We start from the raw sequence: 19,602 nt of genomic DNA on the forward strand, positions 1-19,602 counted from the left end.
TTTCATGCAAATTACACATTTTAAGATAAGGTACTTCAAATTATTCTATATATTTTAAAATTCAATAGTAAAATTCTGATAAATTAATTGTTAGTGTGAACTATTTCTATCAAAAAAAAAATGTACAGTTATTTGATTCGAAATGATTCGAATAATTTAGTAGAAGTAGTCATCATTATATTAAGAATCTTAAAGAGGATTTTGATAAACGATACGAGTCTCAGGAGATTTATGAGGCACCATTGTCAATTAACAGTTGGACTGTTTTGTCATGTCCATTCCTTTTAGCTATCGACAGAGGACATTCACCGTTCTTGTTTCGTATATTGACATCAGCACCGTTGTCCAGTAACACTTTTACCGTGCAATCATGTCCCTTATAACAAGCTAAAAAAAGGGGACTATTGCCTTCATTATCACAAAAATTGATGTCAGCACAATTTTTCAGTAACAGTTGTACCGTGAAATCATGTCCATTATAACAGGATACACAAAGAGGACTGAATCCGTTCTTGTTACATAAATTGATGTCGGCACCACTCTTCAGTAACACTTTTACTGTGCTATCATGTCCATTAAAACAAGCTACACAAAGAGGACTGTATCCATCATTTTCACATAAATTAATGTCGGCACCGTTGTTCAGTAACAGTTGAACCGTGCTATAATGTCCTTTTTGACAAGACACAAAAAGAGGACTGACTCCATTATTATCACATATATTGATGTTGGCACCGTTCTTCAGTAACAGTCGCACTGTGCTATGATGTCCATTTTCACAAGCTATATGAAGGGCACTGGCTACATCATTATAACATCGATTGATGTCGGCACCGTTGTTTAGTAACAGTTGTACCATGCTATCATGACCCTTATAACAAACTATATGAAGTGGAGTGGCTCTATTATTTTCACATAAATTGATGTCGGAACCATTGGTCAGTAACAGTTGCACCGTGTTCTCATGTCCATTTTGACAAGCTATATGAAGAGGACTGTCACCATCATTATCACATAAATTGATGTCAGCACCGTTGTTCAGTAGCAGTTGTACCGTGCTATCATGTCCATTTTGACAAGCTATACAAAGAGGACTGCATCCATTCCTTTTGTATAAATTGATGTCGCTACCATTATTTAATAAGCACATTATGGTTTTATTACGTCTTTCTCCAGTTTTTGTGTCGATCCCGGCCTCTTTTAAATGATCCTCGTCATTTGCAGCAGCAAGTGATAATGGAGTCCATTTGTCATTAGTTGTGAACTCGTTAACGTCAGCACCAAGTCTTACTAATTCCTCTATTATTGAAATATTATGAAATACAGAAGCAATATGAATTGGTAAAAAATTACCCCATCATTGCTGTTTTTTTTGTATTCCTCGCTGAGAGAATTTAATAGGCTTGTCTTACCATTTGCACATAAGGCAGAAACGATATGGTAATCTTTTAACATTGTTTGATTTAGTTTATTCAAGAAAAATGAAGAAATGTCATCATGACAAAATATTATGAATCCAATCAAAGGACATATTTCTTCTTTTAAATCAATTAAGAAACCAAGTCTAGACAAACCAAAGCGTTTGAACGAGCTTTCAAATTCCGATCTATCTATTTCACACTTAATTCTGACAAGAATCTTTCGAAGCGAATCTACTTTTTCCTTAAAACATTTGATGACATTCTCTTTCCTTAAACATGGATTGAGTAGAACATCTACAATATGTTCTGTTTGCATGTCAATGATAAACCTGTCCACAAGATCCCCAATGTACTCTTCAGGAAGGTAAACAGTGAAGGGATCGCGATCTTCCTTTTCTGTATCGTCTTCTATCTTCACCCGACGTCTCAGAAAACCACTGTGTGCGTACTGTATTGTCTCTTGTGGACAATCAACACCACACACAAGGGTTGTTATCTCCATAATAAAGTCGTGAAGGAATTGGAAAGTGTGTCCGACACGTTTGACATAAGACCCTTTTAGTTGTTGGAGTGCATTGCGAATGACTGATATATTTGTATTTTCCGGTAGCTCACATATTCCTAATATGATTCTGTATTTCTCTAAAGAATTTTCATTCCTCCTAATAGTTTCGACATTCAAATTATTGTTAACGACTGCAATCAAAATTAAGCCGCAATATTTCCTTTTGTCTAATTCTTTCAAACGTTCAATGTCTTTTTTAATGATATTAAAGGGATGTTTAAATAAACTTACTCCTTCCTTGTTGCAATTTTGTTTGTTTGAAAAAAAATTACAAAGCAAGGGAAAATAAGCCTCTGTTTTAACAATGTCTTTAATAGTTTCTTTAGACAAATGCATATGATGGCAGTATTTCTCTAAGATCTCCTCTTTTTCCTTTGCTGACAGTTTCAATTTGTCGTTGTCAATTTCTACTATGTTGGAGTCCTTTTTCAGAATCCCTTCTAATCTCTTGTCACTAATGACACTTTTTCTACATGATACCAATAATTTAACTTTCTCCAAGCGAGTCACTATTGTTTTCTCATATGTTTTCCATGAATTATATGAAATTTCATCTAAAGTCTCTTTACCAATAGGATCATTTAGGACAAACAGTGTTTCATTATGTGGTAAACTTGCAGTAGAAAATAAGTCTTTTATTTCTCTGACCTCATCGACAGGTTTGATAACCCATCCTTCTTCTTTTAATTTAAGTGCAATGTGCTGGATGACTGCCGTTTTCCCGCATCCAGAATTACCGACAACTGTGACAAGATTTTGACTTTTAATCTTATCTTCTACAAATTGACTTGCTGTCGTAGGGACAAACTGGCTGTCCTCCTGCCTCCAACTTTCAAGAATATATTCATCTAAAGTTGTGTCTATAAATTTTAAATGTATTATAAACAATTCAGTTGATAACATAGTGATATTTCAGAGGAATGCACCTTTTTACTTATGAAATGGTTAGAGTGAATGAAAACTTTTACCAACAAAAAATTCTCTTTAAACAAGTTTTCAGTTGATAGGGTTTAAATTTCCTTGCAAGAATGTCAGAAACGATATTTATGTAATGTAAATAGTCGACCGCTTGTGGTTTGAATGTCTGCTCTAGACAAGTCGGGGAATAAGGACTTAATCTTTGCGTAAAAGGTTTGAATATCACTGTGGGACGTGGAGACCGGTCCTTTGGATCAGATCTTAAGAACCGTGCTCCCTTATCGCAATAGATGCTTGAGCGGAAAAGATCTTTGCTCAATGGCCCTGAGTCCCGATTATGGTGGCAGCTTTCAACAAGCTAATGGTGGTAAATATAATGAAAAATGATAAGCGAAACTGATTTCAAAATCACATGATCTACAATATCTATGTGGTTTTTGGAGACTAAGTCTTCCAACAATCTATTGGAATTCCAGTGGGAACCAAGTGCGCTCTTTTATAAGCAGACCTATTTTTGTTTTAATATGAAGCAGAATTTATGCAAAATTTTATGCATGTAAAGAAGAAACACTTGCTGTGGCCTTTAACTCGACCTTCGGATATATCGACGACGTGTTGTCAATTAACAGTGGCAATTTCCATTCCTACGTTAAAACGATATATCCAGGAGAGTTTGAGATGTAAGATACCACAGATTCTTACACATCTGTTTCATAGACGTTAGTGGTAACCTAACAACCTAGTTATTTGATAGACGTGACGACTTTAACTTTTCTATCGTCAACTTCCCTTACTTGTGCAGCAATATACCTTCAACAAATGCATACGTAGTGTATATATCTCAGTTGATTCGATACGAAAGAGCTTCCTCTACTTATGAACAATTTTGAAACGAAGTAAATTTTTGACAAGCAAATTGACGAAACAAGAATATCAGCAGTCTCGTTTTAAGTCATCATTTTGTAAGTTTTATGGTCGATACAATGACCTTGTCAAATGCTGACTGACGTTTTTCATACCAATTGTTAGTCCATCATTATACACTAGATTGACAACGGATTTTCCCGTTATTTCATGATTACATGTATGTCAATGAGCACACGGCGGGTGCGACCGGTCAGCAGGGGATGCTCACTCCTCCATGGCACCTGATCCGACCTCTGATGTTTTAAGATCCGTGTTTGCTCTGCTCCTATTTTGTATTGTTTGATATTGAATACCGTTCGTTATCTCCATATCCTTCTTTAGAGGTCCCTATTTCTATCAATATATTACATTTCTGAATATTCCTAGTACGGGTGAATTCATATTTAGTGTATTCTTGAATCCTACTTTATAGGTAAAATATGTAAATATGCTCTTAACGGGATTAATGAATTACGTAAATAATTTTGAATCATATATATGTATTTTTTTCAATTGTTTTTACTCAAGAGATAGTGAATGTTATACATCGATTACAATCAAGTTATATAAATATATAGTGTTCTTTTTAATAAGTTGAAATAATTATTGCCCCCCCCCCCTACATAAACCTTCCCCACTACCACCAACTTTACACAAAAGCCATTCAATACTAAAGTCCACAAAGTATTTCTCTAAATTTAGGTTCTGTTAATAAAAAAATGGTTTCTATAATTGCAAGATGTTGATTTCAGAAAGCTCGACAACAAACCTTCCTTAAGTGACTCTTTCACTCTCTCCAGATGTGCCACCTGTGCTGAAACTTCAGATTGTTCATGGTGAGAGGCAATATCTACAACTTTCAATATTTAAAAAAAAAACAAGAAAACAAAGTAAACTACACAGTGTAGAACCTAGTGATAATCATATGGAGTTTATAAAAAAATCATCAAAATGATGCCGTTTCAATGCAAATATATTTCTAAATGATAATAATATATGAAATTAATTTACGTACATGGTATTTTTTTCACAATGAAGAACTTTTATTTCGTTTGACATTTGAATTGTTAACTTTGACTAATTAGATTTATTAGTGCTATTCTATGATGATTAACATATCGATTATCCACTCTTTTGTTAAAATTTCAGAGAACTTATATGTGAGAAACTTGCCTCGATTTTAAAATTGACCATATTTAGCACATGATCTGAAGTATCGAAAAAGTAGAGAAATATTATGCTCATTTCACAGGTGATAAATGACTGTTTTTACATTATTTTATATTTCATATTACTACTCGTATAAACAAATTGCATTTTTATATAACTATATAAATACGGACAGCTGGTGATGTATAATTGCAATTCATCTTGTTTTTTTAATACAATTTAATGGTTAGTTGACCTTTGCGTCTATTGTAAAAAGAACATCCAAATATCCAACAAACGTGGCGGTCTCTGTGGTATTTTTTCTAATCGTGTAACGAATCAATGTATGAATAAGACACTACTTTTAATTAATTACTAGTAGCTGAGGACTCAGAATAATGAAGTTATAAAAGAAGTTATAAAAGAAATAAAAGACGATAAACAAAACCGATTTAAAATTTACACGTGTTCCTGCGTACTCCCCATTTCCATCAATATTTCAAATTTCTGGCTATTTTTAGTTTGGATTAATTCTTGTTTTTTTTATTTGTTTATTCTTGAACTCCTTCGGCAAAATATATAAATATACGTGCAAGTAACGGGATTAATGTTTTATGGATATAATTTTGAATTACATAAAAGCACTTTTGAAGCATAAAAGATGATGAATGTTATACATCTAATGTAATCGTGTGATATAAATAGGTTTTTTCTTTGTAATTACTTGAAATAATGATTGAAATATACCCCCAAGAACCCCACTATCACCATCTCTGCACAACTGTCATATATTGCTAAAGTCTATAGAGTAATTCTCTAAATATAGGTTTTGTTAAAGAAAAATGTGATTTTTAATTGGAAGATGATTTCAGATAAATCTACAACAGACCCTCTTGGCTTGGTGACTCCTTTAGTGTTGAATCTTCAGACCTTGCATGTTGAGACGCAATATCTACAATTTACAATATGTCAAACAACAAAGTTAATCATATAGTGTAATACTGAGAGGTAATCACACAGACTTTTAAAAAAAAATCACAAATGATTATGGTATGATACAAAATGGTACAGTTTTAATGCAAATATGATTTGTACTATTCTCAAATATGAAACTAATTTTAGAACATCGTGTTTTTTATAGTTCAAATATCATCTCACACGGCATTTGAAATGTTAGTTATAACGAATAAGATTTAATAGTGCTATGCTATAATGTTTGATTTATCTATTGTACACTAAATTGTTGAAATTTCAGAAAACTCGCAAACGAGCCTCCATCACTCAACAGATACTCTCTTGATGTGGATCTTGTGTTAAGTCTTTTGTCATTGACTTATTATACCCCCTCTTGAAAAGTGGGGGGTATATAATAATCGGTATATCTGTTAGGGTTAGGGTTAGGGTTAGGGTTAGTATATCTGTCCGTACGTCTAGCTGTCCGTCCGACCAACTGTCATGCTTTATCTCTTATCCGCAACTCCTCTTATACTACTGAGTGAAATTTAATGAAACTTTCACAGAATCTTTTACATATTGCCATTGTGCAACTCCTATTTTACTTTTTTATTCGACACATATTTTAGGTTTCCGATAGCAAAACATGGACATTGCCATTATATGTTTACCCATGACGTCACTATAGAACTTCTGAATAACATTTGATAGGACGACTTATTCCTCCTTACACATTACCGTAAAACATTATTTAGCAACACATGGACATTATGGGAGGCGGGGGTATCATTTAGTGAGCTCATTGCTCACAGTACCTCTAGTTAAAAGTGTTATGCTTCATAAGATCATATCCACCTTCTACTCCTAAATAATCCTACCGCCTCCCATATGAATATATTAATATAAATCTTGAAATATGGATCTCGGTAACAGTAGATGGTGTTTTCCTGTCTTCCATCAGTATGTTTTCCTGTAAATTGGTACCTGCTAGTATTATACCCCCTTATAGAAAAGCGGGAGGATATATCATGATCGAGATGTCCGTCCTTTCAAAACGCTTTGAATCCACAGCTCCACTTACACCGATGCATTTAATTCAATAACACTTTCACATGCAGAACCTTTGCTGCATTGTGTTACAAGGTGTTATTGTGCATTTTTTATGTTACCTTTGATCGGATACATATAACGCAATAAAATGTGTTCTACTAGTTTACTTTTTCATCTAACACCCCTTTCATGTTCCCCAGAGCAAAGCAGAGACATAATCATATGGGAGGGGGAATCATTTAGTGAACTCATTGCTCACAGTACCTACAGTTTAAATCTTGCTTATTCCACCCGTTTACTCTGTTATGCATATATTAAAGCGTTTATTATGAAAATCAGAACATTTGATTTTAGTTCTGTAACATTTTCTCCATATTGAAGCATAATAGAAAAAAATCATTGAAGACCATTCCATTATACATGTACAACTTCACACATGTATCCGTAAAGTATCTAAACAAATTATAGATAGTCAAAACTAGAGGCACTTTGAGCTGTTAGCTCACTAGATGATAGCCAGTTCCCTCAAGTTTATAATGATATTAATTAAAATCGTTGGTTTGATTTGTGAGATCCAAAATAAGTGTCAGATCAAGTAGTATTGACTATTAAATTGTGTTTATTTTTTATCGCCTCAATGAAATACTTCTTTTTTGACAACAAAAATAAAAATCATCAAAAAGAGTTCAAAATTTGCTTTATACTTTGTCTTAATGGTTTTATAAGGTTTTTATTCTTTTTTTTATTTCTCCTTGGATATTCATGAACTTATGTTATTTTTCTTGAAAGTGATTCCACGTACTGCTTTCCAAGACGATATTGCATAAAATATGGAATCAAAAATATCGAACTGTATGATATGAATAACAGAGCCTAAAAATTGTAATAACTTGTTCAATTTTTTTGAGAAAAATGGCTTAAGTAATTATTGTTTTGAAAAATTAATTTTAACAGTGGCAAATAGCACAGCATTTTTTTTCTTTTAAATTGTTACTTTCCTAGACAATTATCACATAACGTGACAAAGATCCATGACAAAGATACACGATATTAGCATGTTGCTAAATTGCATTTTGATACTTCTGGCACTTGTATTTGATTCATTAGTTCTATGATGATACTTCCCTATTTTCATCCTTGCAAGCCAGGGGTTCTGAGTCAACAACTGCAACTAATGATAAATTTTTAAAAATTGTACACGTTCTTTTTAAAACTTTATATGGATTTGTTGTAAAAATTCTTTAAAATGCAAAAATGATTGTTTGATTGTATGTTGTTTAACGTCTCTCTCGAGACTTTTTTCACTCATATGGAGACGTCACCGTATGCCGGTGAAGGGCTTCAAATTTTGACCTTTACTCGGCACTCAGGGCAATTGGTCAGTGAGGGATCTTTATCGTGCCAACACCTGCCGCTGACACGGGGCTTCGGTTTTTAAGGTCTCATCCGAAGGACTCGCAACTTTCCCTTCAAAGTGCCGAGCGCATGGCGAAGGAACAGTTGCTACCCATTTTAAGGACTAGGTCAGTCGCGGCCGAAATACGAACTCACGACCTCCCGATCACGGAGCGAGCGCTCTACCGACTGAGCTACCGTAAACGGTATAAATGCAAAAATGTTATATTTTGTGGATGAATTAATTGATACCTAGTATCAATTTAACCTTACAATTTTTGGTCGCTCTAAAAAGGGGTCATTTTTCATCGTGGTAAAATTTTCAGAGAACGTGTGGGGAGTCATTTTCTGTCGTTGAAAAGTGAAAAAAGGACAAAAATGCCTCCCTTCACGTCGAATGCAAAATTGAAGGGAGGCAAAATGACCCCTTTTAAGAGTGACTCAAAATATAAAATTTGAATTTATTTTGAACATATTAATAAACCCTTAAACTGGAATTCAATGTTTATGATGATTTTTTTTATTTTTTCCCCATGCATTTTCTAGCTATCTTGTACTGAGGTTTATTGATAATCTTTGCTAGCTAAGGGTTTCTGATATCTGCTCTTCTCATAAACTACTGGCATACGGCCCTACAAAAAGTTCGATTTTGAGATCATGACGAAAACAACCACTTCTTTTCTCATCATCATATGAATTGGGTTTATGAGGAGAGTAGCGTATCAGAAAAACTTGGCTAGCAAAGATGAATATGTATATGCAGTTATATTGTAGGATGAAAACGGATGACATTTACATGATGTTTATGATTCAAACAAAACAATACAGGGAGAGGGATTTATTTTGAAAAAAAATACATAGAGAGACGATATCGCTTCAATAAGAATCTCTTATCAAAACTTCTCCAATTCATTTTATATATACTTTTAGAAAATACCTCCTCAGACATTACTATACTCTCAAAAAATAAAATACTCTATACGACTTATTTAATCAGAGAGGTAAAACTATAGAGAGTGTTAGAGGCTAATATCAGACCTCCGTGACTTACCCCCTCCTCTCATCTGTTCATTTACTATCTCTTGAAATAAACCTTCTGTTTCAGGATGTTGATTCTTCCTGGATCTTGTATAGCGCACATCTAAAGAAGATGGCTTGTCTACGTGTACACATAGAATACATTAAATATCACATCTTTTCTCTTGATTATTTTCAGATTTATACAACAAGAGAGACGCGCTTTAAAAGTTGTTTTAAAACATTTGATATTCTCCTATTCATTTATTTATTTTCCTTTTGCATAGTTCGACAGTATATGTACTGGATTTTATAGAAAATTAAAACAAAAAAAAGATAAAGATTACATTAAATAAAATTTACCCCTTTTCTTTGCATTTCGAAAACGTTTCCAAGTAAATCCTGAACAGATGAATATGAAAATAATTACACCTATAACACCCGTTAGTATCGCTACCCAGTTTTTATCAATAGAAGTATCTCCCTGATCGGTAGAAGTGGTACTTGATAGCGTGGTTGTATCGGTTGTAGTAAGAAAGGTCCATTCTTTAAAGTCACTACAAAAGTTACGTTTTTGTGTCATGATTGGATTAATACATGAGCATGGTATATTATTTACAATAAATATGTAGTTTTCTTTGTAAAATTACCTGGTTAGATTCGGACAGGCAGGGTCTGCTATATAACATCTTTTTTGTTTGTTGATTTTTGTGCAAACTGGAACTTAACAAAAAGCAGAAGAAAAAGTTATTTTTTTTTTCAGAACAGTTCTATTTTTGTAATTTAACATAACTATACCCCGGTAAAGCTGTTACAATAAATGCTCTTTAAATAATCAGCAGTAAAAAAAAACATTGTTAAGCAGGTATCAATTCAATGAGACAGGCAACTTTTAAACAACATGTGTCATTTTAACTTGTGAATACTTGTCAGATTTTAAGCTATGAAGGGCTAATGCGACAATGTTATTAAAGGTAATCCAGCTACTGCAAAATAGATGTTATTACATCGTATCTCTTATTACTAGTTCTTGATATGGAGATGATCAAAGAGGTTAATCTGGAACATCGAGCTGCACAGGATAATGGGCATTGAATGTTACATATAAATTTATTCATCAATAAAACCAAATTTATTTTAACAAATATTTAGGCTCCAAGGAAGGATTAGTCAAACTGTCAGGTGTTTTTCTTCCAAATCATTATTGATAAGTAATAGAGCCACATGACTTTGAAAATATTGTCATGGCCGTGATGTTATTTCAACTCATTTACAATATAGAAAACATGGTACGACTGGAGGTCGTAATTTTAGTTGCTTTAAATATTTTGAATTGTATGTTTATGGAGAAAACACGACCAAGGTTAAATTTATTAGACATATTTATGTAGAAACCAAATAGTTCTTTGAAAAGATTTATTATCATTCCATGTTTTCTCTCTTCACATGAAAAATCAGACATAAACATTTTATCATAAAACAGGTCGTAGTTTTATACATGTATCTTGAAAGGCGAAGCCAATCATAATAAAGGACTTCGGTTCTGAAAAATTAATACGTCAATATTAGGAGATGTGGGATTCGTTGTGAAAATTCAAAAAAAAACAACATAAATTGTTTTTCAATTAACATTGGACACAATTGAACGAAAAGAGGCTTGATTGTTAGATATTCAAATTTAAAACAAGGAAAACGAGGAAAAGTAGACAAAACAAAGAAAATGTTAGCTGTTTCATCTGAAAAAAAATAAAAAAATATAACCTTAATTAAATGAAATAAATGCAAAATTCAAAATGTATCAACAGACATAAAAACAAGAGGAAATAATAGTGAGATCTAAAGCAAAATCGCTTAAAGATGGCGAAAAATCTTTAAAAACTTTTTGTCTTTAGAAGGATATGGAAATAACGAACAGTATTCAAAATCAACTTCAATTAAACAAATATACAAAATAAGAGCAGAGCAAACACGGACCTCCGAAACATCAGAGATGGGATCAGATGCCATGGAGGAATGAGCATCCCCTGCCGACCGGTCACACCCGCCGTTTGCTCGTTGTCATAATTAGGAAATAACGGAAAAATCCGTGGTCAATTCAGTGTATAAATAATGGACTAACAATTGGTATGAAAAACGTCAGTCAGCATTTCATTTAATGATAAATTGTATTTGCTGACAAAGTCATTGTATCGACCATAGAATTTACGAAATGATGACTTTAAAAGAGACTGTTGATATTCTTGTTTCATCAACTTGCTTGTCAATAATTTACCTCGTTTAAGAAATTGTTCATACGTAGAGCATGCTCTTGCATATCGAATCAACTGAGATATAAATGCTCAGTATGCAGGTAATGAAGGTATATTGCTGCATAAGTAAGGGAAGTTGACGATAGAAAATTTAAAGTCAGCAAGTTTATCATATAGCTTGGTTATTAGATTACCATTAGTTTCTTTTTCAGGTAAAATATCCAAGTATGAAGCAGAAGTGTCGGACTTTGTGGTATCTTTTATCTCAAGCTCACCAGGATATATCGTGTCGACGTAGGAATGAAAATTATCATTATTAATTGACAATACGTCGTCGATATATCTAAATGTCGAGTTGAAGGCCACAGCAAGTGTTCTCTTCTTTTCACATAAAGATTTTGCATAAATTCTTTTTCATATGAATATAAAAATAAGTCTGCTAATAACGCAGCGCAATTTGTACCCATGGGAATTCCAATAGATTGTTGGAATACCTGGTCTCCAAAAACCACATAGATATTGTCGATCAGAAACTCAAGCATCTTTTTGATGTCAACTTCAGAGTACTTATGTGTGCAATCAGAATCTGGTTTGACAAAATAATTTTTCAAATGACCAATGACGAGGTAAGTAAACTTACGAGTTCCATTTTTTGTTGAAGAAGCAGCTGTCAATGATTTCAAAAAGCCTGGATTTTAATTTGTCGTGGGGAATTGTTGTGTATAAAGTTGAAAAGTCGTAAGTTTTTATGCTGTTGATTTTTGTAAAGTCTTGTGATTTCAAATTGTCCAAAAGTTCTTTAGAATTTTTAAGTATCCACATCTGATTTACACCACTTCTTGAATATATAGTTGTACAGTGCTCTTGAAGTTTTTCCTTCACTACTGTCAATATTTTAGTGAGAAGTAACGAAAGAGGCTTGGTTGAACATTTACTGGAACCTGCAATGTATCTTTGTTTGTAAGGACTCTTATGAAGTTTCGGAATCCAATATATATAAGGTAGTTCAAATTCATTTTGGCTCTGTGGAATATTCAAAGTATTCAAAACTGACAAGTGATTCTGAAGAAATTCTTCCTTAGAAAGAGAAGTATATGTTTAAGTAGGATTACCACTTGTAGAATTAAATCCAAGTTCTTCTAGAATGCAATTTATATAATGAGTCTTTCAATCGAAAACAATGTTGTTACCTGCTTTGTCGGCAGGAACCAGTACGTACTGATCGTGTAATCTATCTAATTCTTTTTTCACTTCTGGTTTATTGAACACAGACGGATAGATGGTTTTCATTTTGCCCCTCAATCTTTTAAAACGTGACTTTAACATGGATTTGATACATTTAATCCATTCTGACAAGGTGTCAATGTCTTCTTTTTCATATCTAGCCCATCGTCTGACGTAATTTTCAACAGAATCCATAATATTTATGAAATTCCGACGCCAGTTGAAGGATCGGGGTTCCCTATATTTAGGACCTTTTAAAATAAGTGATCTAAGGTCCTCATTACGAACTATTTTTACGTCACCTGTAATAACGTGTCCAGCAGTACTATAGTTATAGGGCGAAGAAGAACATGAACACGAAAGGGGATTATTTTTCAGATAGTCGAAATCCAGGCCATGTAAAGTGTTTTTGTAATTGAAAAGTTTGGAAGCATTGGTCGATATATATTTGTAGGAAATACAAGGCGTAGTCTTTAACTTGAAATATGGTGGAATACAAGACTGGACCCTTTTGTGATTAAGAATATTACTTATATTAACCGCGTCAATTCCTTCATTGGCATATTGAAGTGTAAGGAAAAGACGGATTGTTTTAGCTGCATTTTCTTCCATGAAACGTGCGGGTTGAAAAAGCCTATGATGTGCAATATCCATAATCACAGAACCGAGCCTATATTCAGGTGTCGAGGAATCTAAATTTGGATGTTCCTTGGTCTTTTCAAGAAGACTATTTAAAAGTTTCAAAGGGACAGAGTAAAGTTTGGTTCGAATATGATGTAGAAATGATGAATTACAAAAATAAGTTTATATTAGATAAGTACTTTTAAGTAGTTAATAATAGAATTTTATGCGAAATAATGAAGTACTCAAAGAAGACAGTTCTTTGAAAATCTACTCAATAATTAAATTTTCCAAATTTTACTAAGAAGATTTTTTAAATGTGAAGATCTTGATAAAGATGAATGTGAGAACAGCTGCGCGTCCAGCAGTATCTTTGTACGCACAAACATCAGCGTCATTTTCTTTGAGGAGGGAGAAAGAGAGAGATACAAGCGTAATTAACATGTTTACTTCTTAGCATATAGCTACAGAACTGTAGCTTTCCGAATAATATATTGACCGACCGGAGAACTACATGCGACCTGTAACCAGTGTAAGTAATTAAATGTTTCAGTTTCAATGTTTTAATTATTTCTATTATGTGTGTTTACGTTTGTATTGTCTTGTGTGAATGTCCACGTGTGAGCTTTTATGTTTGTTAGGTGTGACGTATTTGACCATTTCCGGTTTGACCAGTTTCTATTAATAACTTTTCACTAACTTTCCCGCGGCTAACCATTTTCATGCACACTCGGCGCTACACCCTTGACGGGAATAGTCATCCTATACATTAGTAGCTGATTTATATAGTGTGCCTGGTAAATATATTTATTACTTATCTATATCTTATTATATTTGTAATTTAAAAGTAAAGTCAGTATGGATTTGTAAATGTGTATTAATTATAATGACAGTCAGTATGGATTTGTAAATGTGTATTAATTATAATGACTTTATTTCAGGTTTTTATTATATTTCCATCAATAAATAATATACTTGTCAAACCACCACTGATTGACTTGTGTTTTAATTCATGTTCATAATGAACCCAAGTACCGACATGGTCTACACACCCATTGAAAAAAAATGCCTATTCATAACGCACAAAAAGTTGCGTTTAGTTCTTAATTAATTCTTGCCTCAATCTAAAAAAAAAATTCAAAAACATTCTTTTTTCATCTTTTCAAGTATTTTCGTAGTTGACTTCTGCGCGTTGGACAGAATTATCTTGCAAATCAAGCAAAATGGCAGTATAAATAGACGATTATTTTTATTTCGATGATCTAAATTTCGGGGCCAGGACGGTGATGAACAACTATAACAAGGAATGTTTTGTTGTGGAAACAGTGACAGTATATGTTAGGAACACACGGTTGGTAATATTTTGAGATGACTTTTTAAAAGCGTGGAAAAATAAATCAAAAAAGGTCACTAAATCAGGTCTACTGATTTATAAAATTTAGCCCGTGCGTTATACTTAATGAAGACACGCAGCCTTGTCCTTATGTAAGCCAATATTACCTCTGATATTCTTCAAAGAATGCAATATAGATAATAAACAACGATTATTCAATGAACATGGCATTATGAATAGCTCTACTGGCATATTTTTCATGATGCACGCAATTGCTCATAATCGCATGTTCACTGAAAAAAAATGTTCATTTCTTAAATAATTGATCATAATAACACTCACAATCCATCATCAGTTTGGACTGGTAGGGTTTTTTTAGGACAGCCTTCAGGAAAATGTAAACATGACTGGTTGTTTAAATATCCAGATTGTAGTACCATGCAATTTCCTGAAGATCAAGAATTTAATCAAGTATGTTAACAGTACACATATGATATTTATTCGTGGCTAAAAACATATGTAATTTGATTTATTGAAATTTTAAACTCAAAAAATTAAAATTGACTGTTTGACAAATATAATAGAAGAAACTATTCAAGATAAAACAAGAAGGAGTGCATTTTGATTTCAATTGCTACTTAGTAGTTTTTTATAAGAATGTATAAAGGATTTTTGTTGAATCCAAATAATATGCCTATTAAATAGTTCTTTTTTGTTTTCAAAGTCAGTTGGTAATTATAAAAGAAAGTTTTTTTTACCCTTTTCGATCAAAAAGCTGGTAAAGTAGCATAGTTCTACAAGTTGAGATAAGTCAGACAATGGCAGACAATGATACGTGTTTTCAAACTTGTCAAATCCCGAACAGTTCAGTCTTTTGGTTGCATATTCAACTTCAGATACATTCACCGGACACCTGTCTACTGGAAATACAACTCCCTTAGATTGAATTTTGGTCATCTGTTAAAAATAGATCAAAATTCAGATCATGCATCCCATAGTAACACCTGACAATTTTTTTAAAATTTGCACAGAAGAACAATGACTATTTAATATCATTATGCTTCCTGTCAGTTTGTCTTTATATAACACATATCCATCTTTTCTAACATAGTGTTCTAAGAATTTATAAAGCGTAAGCATAGTATGCCAACATAGTGCACGGCTTCCATTTATGAAGAAAATCCGACAATGCCTATTCCGGGGAGCGACCTCGCGACACCGATATTGTTAGTCCAAAGCACAATCGATTACGCCACAGAAGCACTTATCTATAATATTTTATTACAACATTTATAAACATATCTCATTTATATTATATTATATCATATAATATTTAACACGTAAGAAAAAAAATAAACAAAATATTTCTTCTAAAATAGTTTCCTTCAACCCCCTCCCTTCACTCCAATTCTATTCTCTAAAACTATCTGTAGATTATACCTCAGGTATGGAATGTTCAAAACTAAAGAAAAAGATCATAACCTACATGTTGTACAAGGTGACGTCATAATAGAATAGAGGAATGTAACAGATGATGACAAATTGGGAAGGGAGAAAATGATACTTATTCTTACAGTAACAACAGTCAGCATAATAATAACAATGGTATTGTGTTTTGTTGCACTTTTCCTAGATAGTAGTCAGCCTCCGGCTCGTGCACCATGTGTCAAATCCTGACTACTATATAGGCATATTGCACGCAAAACACAACACTATTAGATAAGTTTTAATATACAATTTTATTAATGATTACAATCAAACAAATAATATTTCTTAATGTATGGCCAGTCATCAATTATCATTAATATAATAGAGAGTTTATTGCTACAAACCTAAAAACTCTGCAAATCGAGCTCCAAAAAATTATAGACTCATTTTACACATCATTTTGTAAGCTTAATTGTCAACACAATGACAAATTCAATTTTTCATTTAGTCAAATGTTGACTGACGTTTATCATACACTGCACTAATTGTTAGTCTTTTATTCATACACTAAATTGACGACGGATTTTCCCATTATTTCCCGATTATGACAAAAAACACACGGCACTCAACTTTTTTAAGGAATGTCAAAGTTCACATTCCTGGTACACCCTATTGTAAGTTGATTGTGACGTCAATGAAATTTAACAAGCCACAAAAAGTAATTTACGACATGATGATGCGGAATTAAAAACTTGAATTGATGAATTTTATCAAGTATTTATAAAATTTTGTAACATTGCAATACTTGATAGTAGGGATGGCAATCTATTACAGAATTGCTAGTCGGTTAGCCGCAAGACGTTCCAACCGATTAACCGGTTAGTCGTATCAAGATGGTCATACATTTAGACATTTCTTCATATACACAAGAAGGTTATAAGACTTTATAATTTTCATTCTGTTAATCATCTTGATCGGGATATTTTATGAGCATAAGAGTATATATTATTTTAATTTCATTATACAAGAAAAAAAATGAGGAAAAGCACGAATCTTTAGAATCAGTCACGGTTATTTTTCCAACGCAAACGTGAAAAGTTAATTTCGCATTGTCACCATGATCAAAACTCTCTCTGTATTTACATCGCTTTTTTGTAATATAATTTGATAGAGAACGTCAAAATACATAAACATACTAGTTTAAAGTGCTAAATGGTGATGTTTTTACTATCATTAAAAAATCACATGCAGACAGTCGAGTAACAACATGATGTTTTAAAAAACAGCAATTAACACTTTACAAACTGACCAATTATCTCAATCAGGAGAGCTATAAATACGTCCAAATTATTTAATTACAAGATATGTAAAAACGCTAAATGAACTTTTAGCAATGTTTTCCTTTCTTAAAAGTGAAATTTAAGAAAATATATTCAATTTACATATATTTTTTTTATTTTTCCGACTAACCGATTACGGATTTTCTAACCGATTAGCATCGTTTCGACCGATTAATCGATTAACCGGTTAAGAATTGCCATCCCTACTTGATAGCAATACAGTAAAGTAGAAAAAGAAAGTCTTTTGTCAAATATGACGTCATAAGCCTTGACGTGACGCATCAGAGGTGTTGCAGAGGACTAGATTAACAGGTTTAATAATAACTAGAATGATTAAATAAATATGATATAATCGGTAATTTTGAAATCTAATCTTTAAAACGTAAAGAAAATAATCTATTGAATACAATTTGTATAAAATACGAACTTATGTAGTAGAACTGGGTCTGCACAGGGACACGGAAAGTAGAGAATTTCGCTAAAACGATTAGCGTAAAGCTGATTTACATCAAAAGTGCAAGGGCATAGACTATTTTGTTTGAGATGAAATTTGGAATATTTATTGCTTATATAGTGTATATTTTTAACAGTGCTGAGAACTTATCTTTGTCTGCATAACTTTATTTATATTTCTAACAGAATTTGAGCGAAATTTGAAATTTTTAGATATCATAAGCATTTTCGGCAAATTTTCAGTATTTCGCAAACAGCACAGACGTGCTCCCAGCACTTTTAAGCAGAGGAAATAATCATCTTTTAATGTGTATCAATTTTTTCTTGAAAAAATGCATATGCCCTTGCACTATACACATTTCTTACATGCAACTGAACAAGTCTATTTTTATACAAGTCACGTGAAGAACAGCTGATACATGCGATATAACTGGTAATAACTACCGCCCAGTCCTATCTATTATTGATAGCTATATTACATTTTCTACAAGTATTCTGTTGCTATGTTACAATTTTTAAAAGAAGTAATGCACATTAAAACAGTGCAAAGGTCACATTTTCATTATCGGTTCTTAACATAGCTGAGTGGGTGTGATCGTTCGGCAGAGGGTGCTCATTCCCCATACCACCAACTGCTCCTGTTTTGTATTGTTTGATGGTCTTTTGATCTTGAATACAGTTTGTTATCTCCATAGGTTTTATGCTATCGGCAGAGTCTCTCCAGCTAAAATATTTCCAAGTTAAGAAACAATTATGTAATATAAAAAAAAATCCGACGATCTTTTCATATGTGTACTTTTTAAAAAACTTATTGGGTATACATACACATTCAAAGTATATAATCCAAAAGAAAACTTTCCAGTTTATGGTCACTGCGTTATGGAACGAATTACACATATTGAACCTGATCCTACTGCTATGTCCTGATGGTTTGCATTGTCATAGCTGATTATACCCGCACTTTCGAAAGAAAGTTCGGGTATATTGTTGTTACTCATGTCCGTCCGTCCGTCCGTCCGTCCGTCCGTCTGTCACACTTTTCTTCCCTGAACTCCTCCTACATTTTACACAGTAGGTTAATCATCCTTTGGGAGATGGTTGGGGGTGTCATGTAGATGTGCAGTAAGGTTTCGGAATTTTGATTTTGCCCTGGGGGATCAAATGGGGGTCGAAAAATGACGTTTTTTATACAAAAAGCCCCTTCTTCCCTGAACTCCTCCTACATTTTTCACAGTAGCTTAATCATCCTTTGGGAGATGGTTGGGGGTGTCATGTAGATGTGCAGTAAGGTTTCGGAATTTTGATTTTGCCCTGGGGGATCAAATGGGGGTCGAAAAATGACGTTTTTTATACAAAAAGCCCCTTCTTCCCCGAACTCCTCCTACATTTTTCACAGTAGGTTAATCATCCTTTGGGAGGTGGTTGGGGGTGTCATGTCGATGTGCAGTACGGTTTCGGAATTTTGATTTTGCCCTGGGGGATCAAATGGGGGTCGAAAAATGACGTTTTTTTTATACAAAAAGCCCCTTCTTCCCTGAACTCCTCCTACATTTTTCACAGTAGGTTAATCATCCTTTGG

The 19,602-nt window shown here is 33.1% G+C and overlaps 2 protein-coding genes across 2 annotated transcripts; both read right to left on the reverse strand.

Moving 5' to 3' along the window:
• Window positions 1–229: 229 nt before the first annotated feature.
• LOC134249032 (uncharacterized) lies at window positions 230–6,237 on the reverse strand. The gene is made up of 6 exons (XM_062731398.1): window positions 6,228–6,237; window positions 5,849–5,911; window positions 4,580–4,666; window positions 1,354–2,846; window positions 1,165–1,297; window positions 230–981 (listed from the first exon to the last, which is right to left on the reverse strand). The coding sequence occupies exons 1-6, from the start codon at window positions 6,235–6,237 to the stop codon at window positions 230–232; spliced, it is 2,538 nt and encodes an 845-aa protein (XP_062587382.1).
• Window positions 6,238–9,406: 3,169 nt separating this feature from the next.
• On the reverse strand, window positions 9,407–18,923 carry LOC134249036 (uncharacterized). The gene is made up of 6 exons (XM_062731399.1): window positions 18,849–18,923; window positions 15,561–15,759; window positions 15,145–15,250; window positions 10,026–10,098; window positions 9,739–9,932; window positions 9,407–9,517 (listed from the first exon to the last, which is right to left on the reverse strand). Exons 1-5 carry the CDS (start codon window positions 18,918–18,920, stop codon window positions 9,930–9,932), a joined length of 453 nt encoding a protein of 150 aa, XP_062587383.1. The 5' UTR covers window positions 18,921–18,923; the 3' UTR covers window positions 9,407–9,517; window positions 9,739–9,929.
• Between the last annotated feature and the right edge of the window lie 679 nt (window positions 18,924–19,602).

Source organism: Saccostrea cucullata, unplaced genomic scaffold, assembly GCF_032062105.1.
Source record: "Saccostrea cucullata isolate Sc308-1 unplaced genomic scaffold, CSIRO_AGI_Scuc_v1 ctg5962, whole genome shotgun sequence".
NCBI classification, from domain to species: domain Eukaryota; kingdom Metazoa; phylum Mollusca; class Bivalvia; order Ostreida; family Ostreidae; genus Saccostrea; species Saccostrea cuccullata.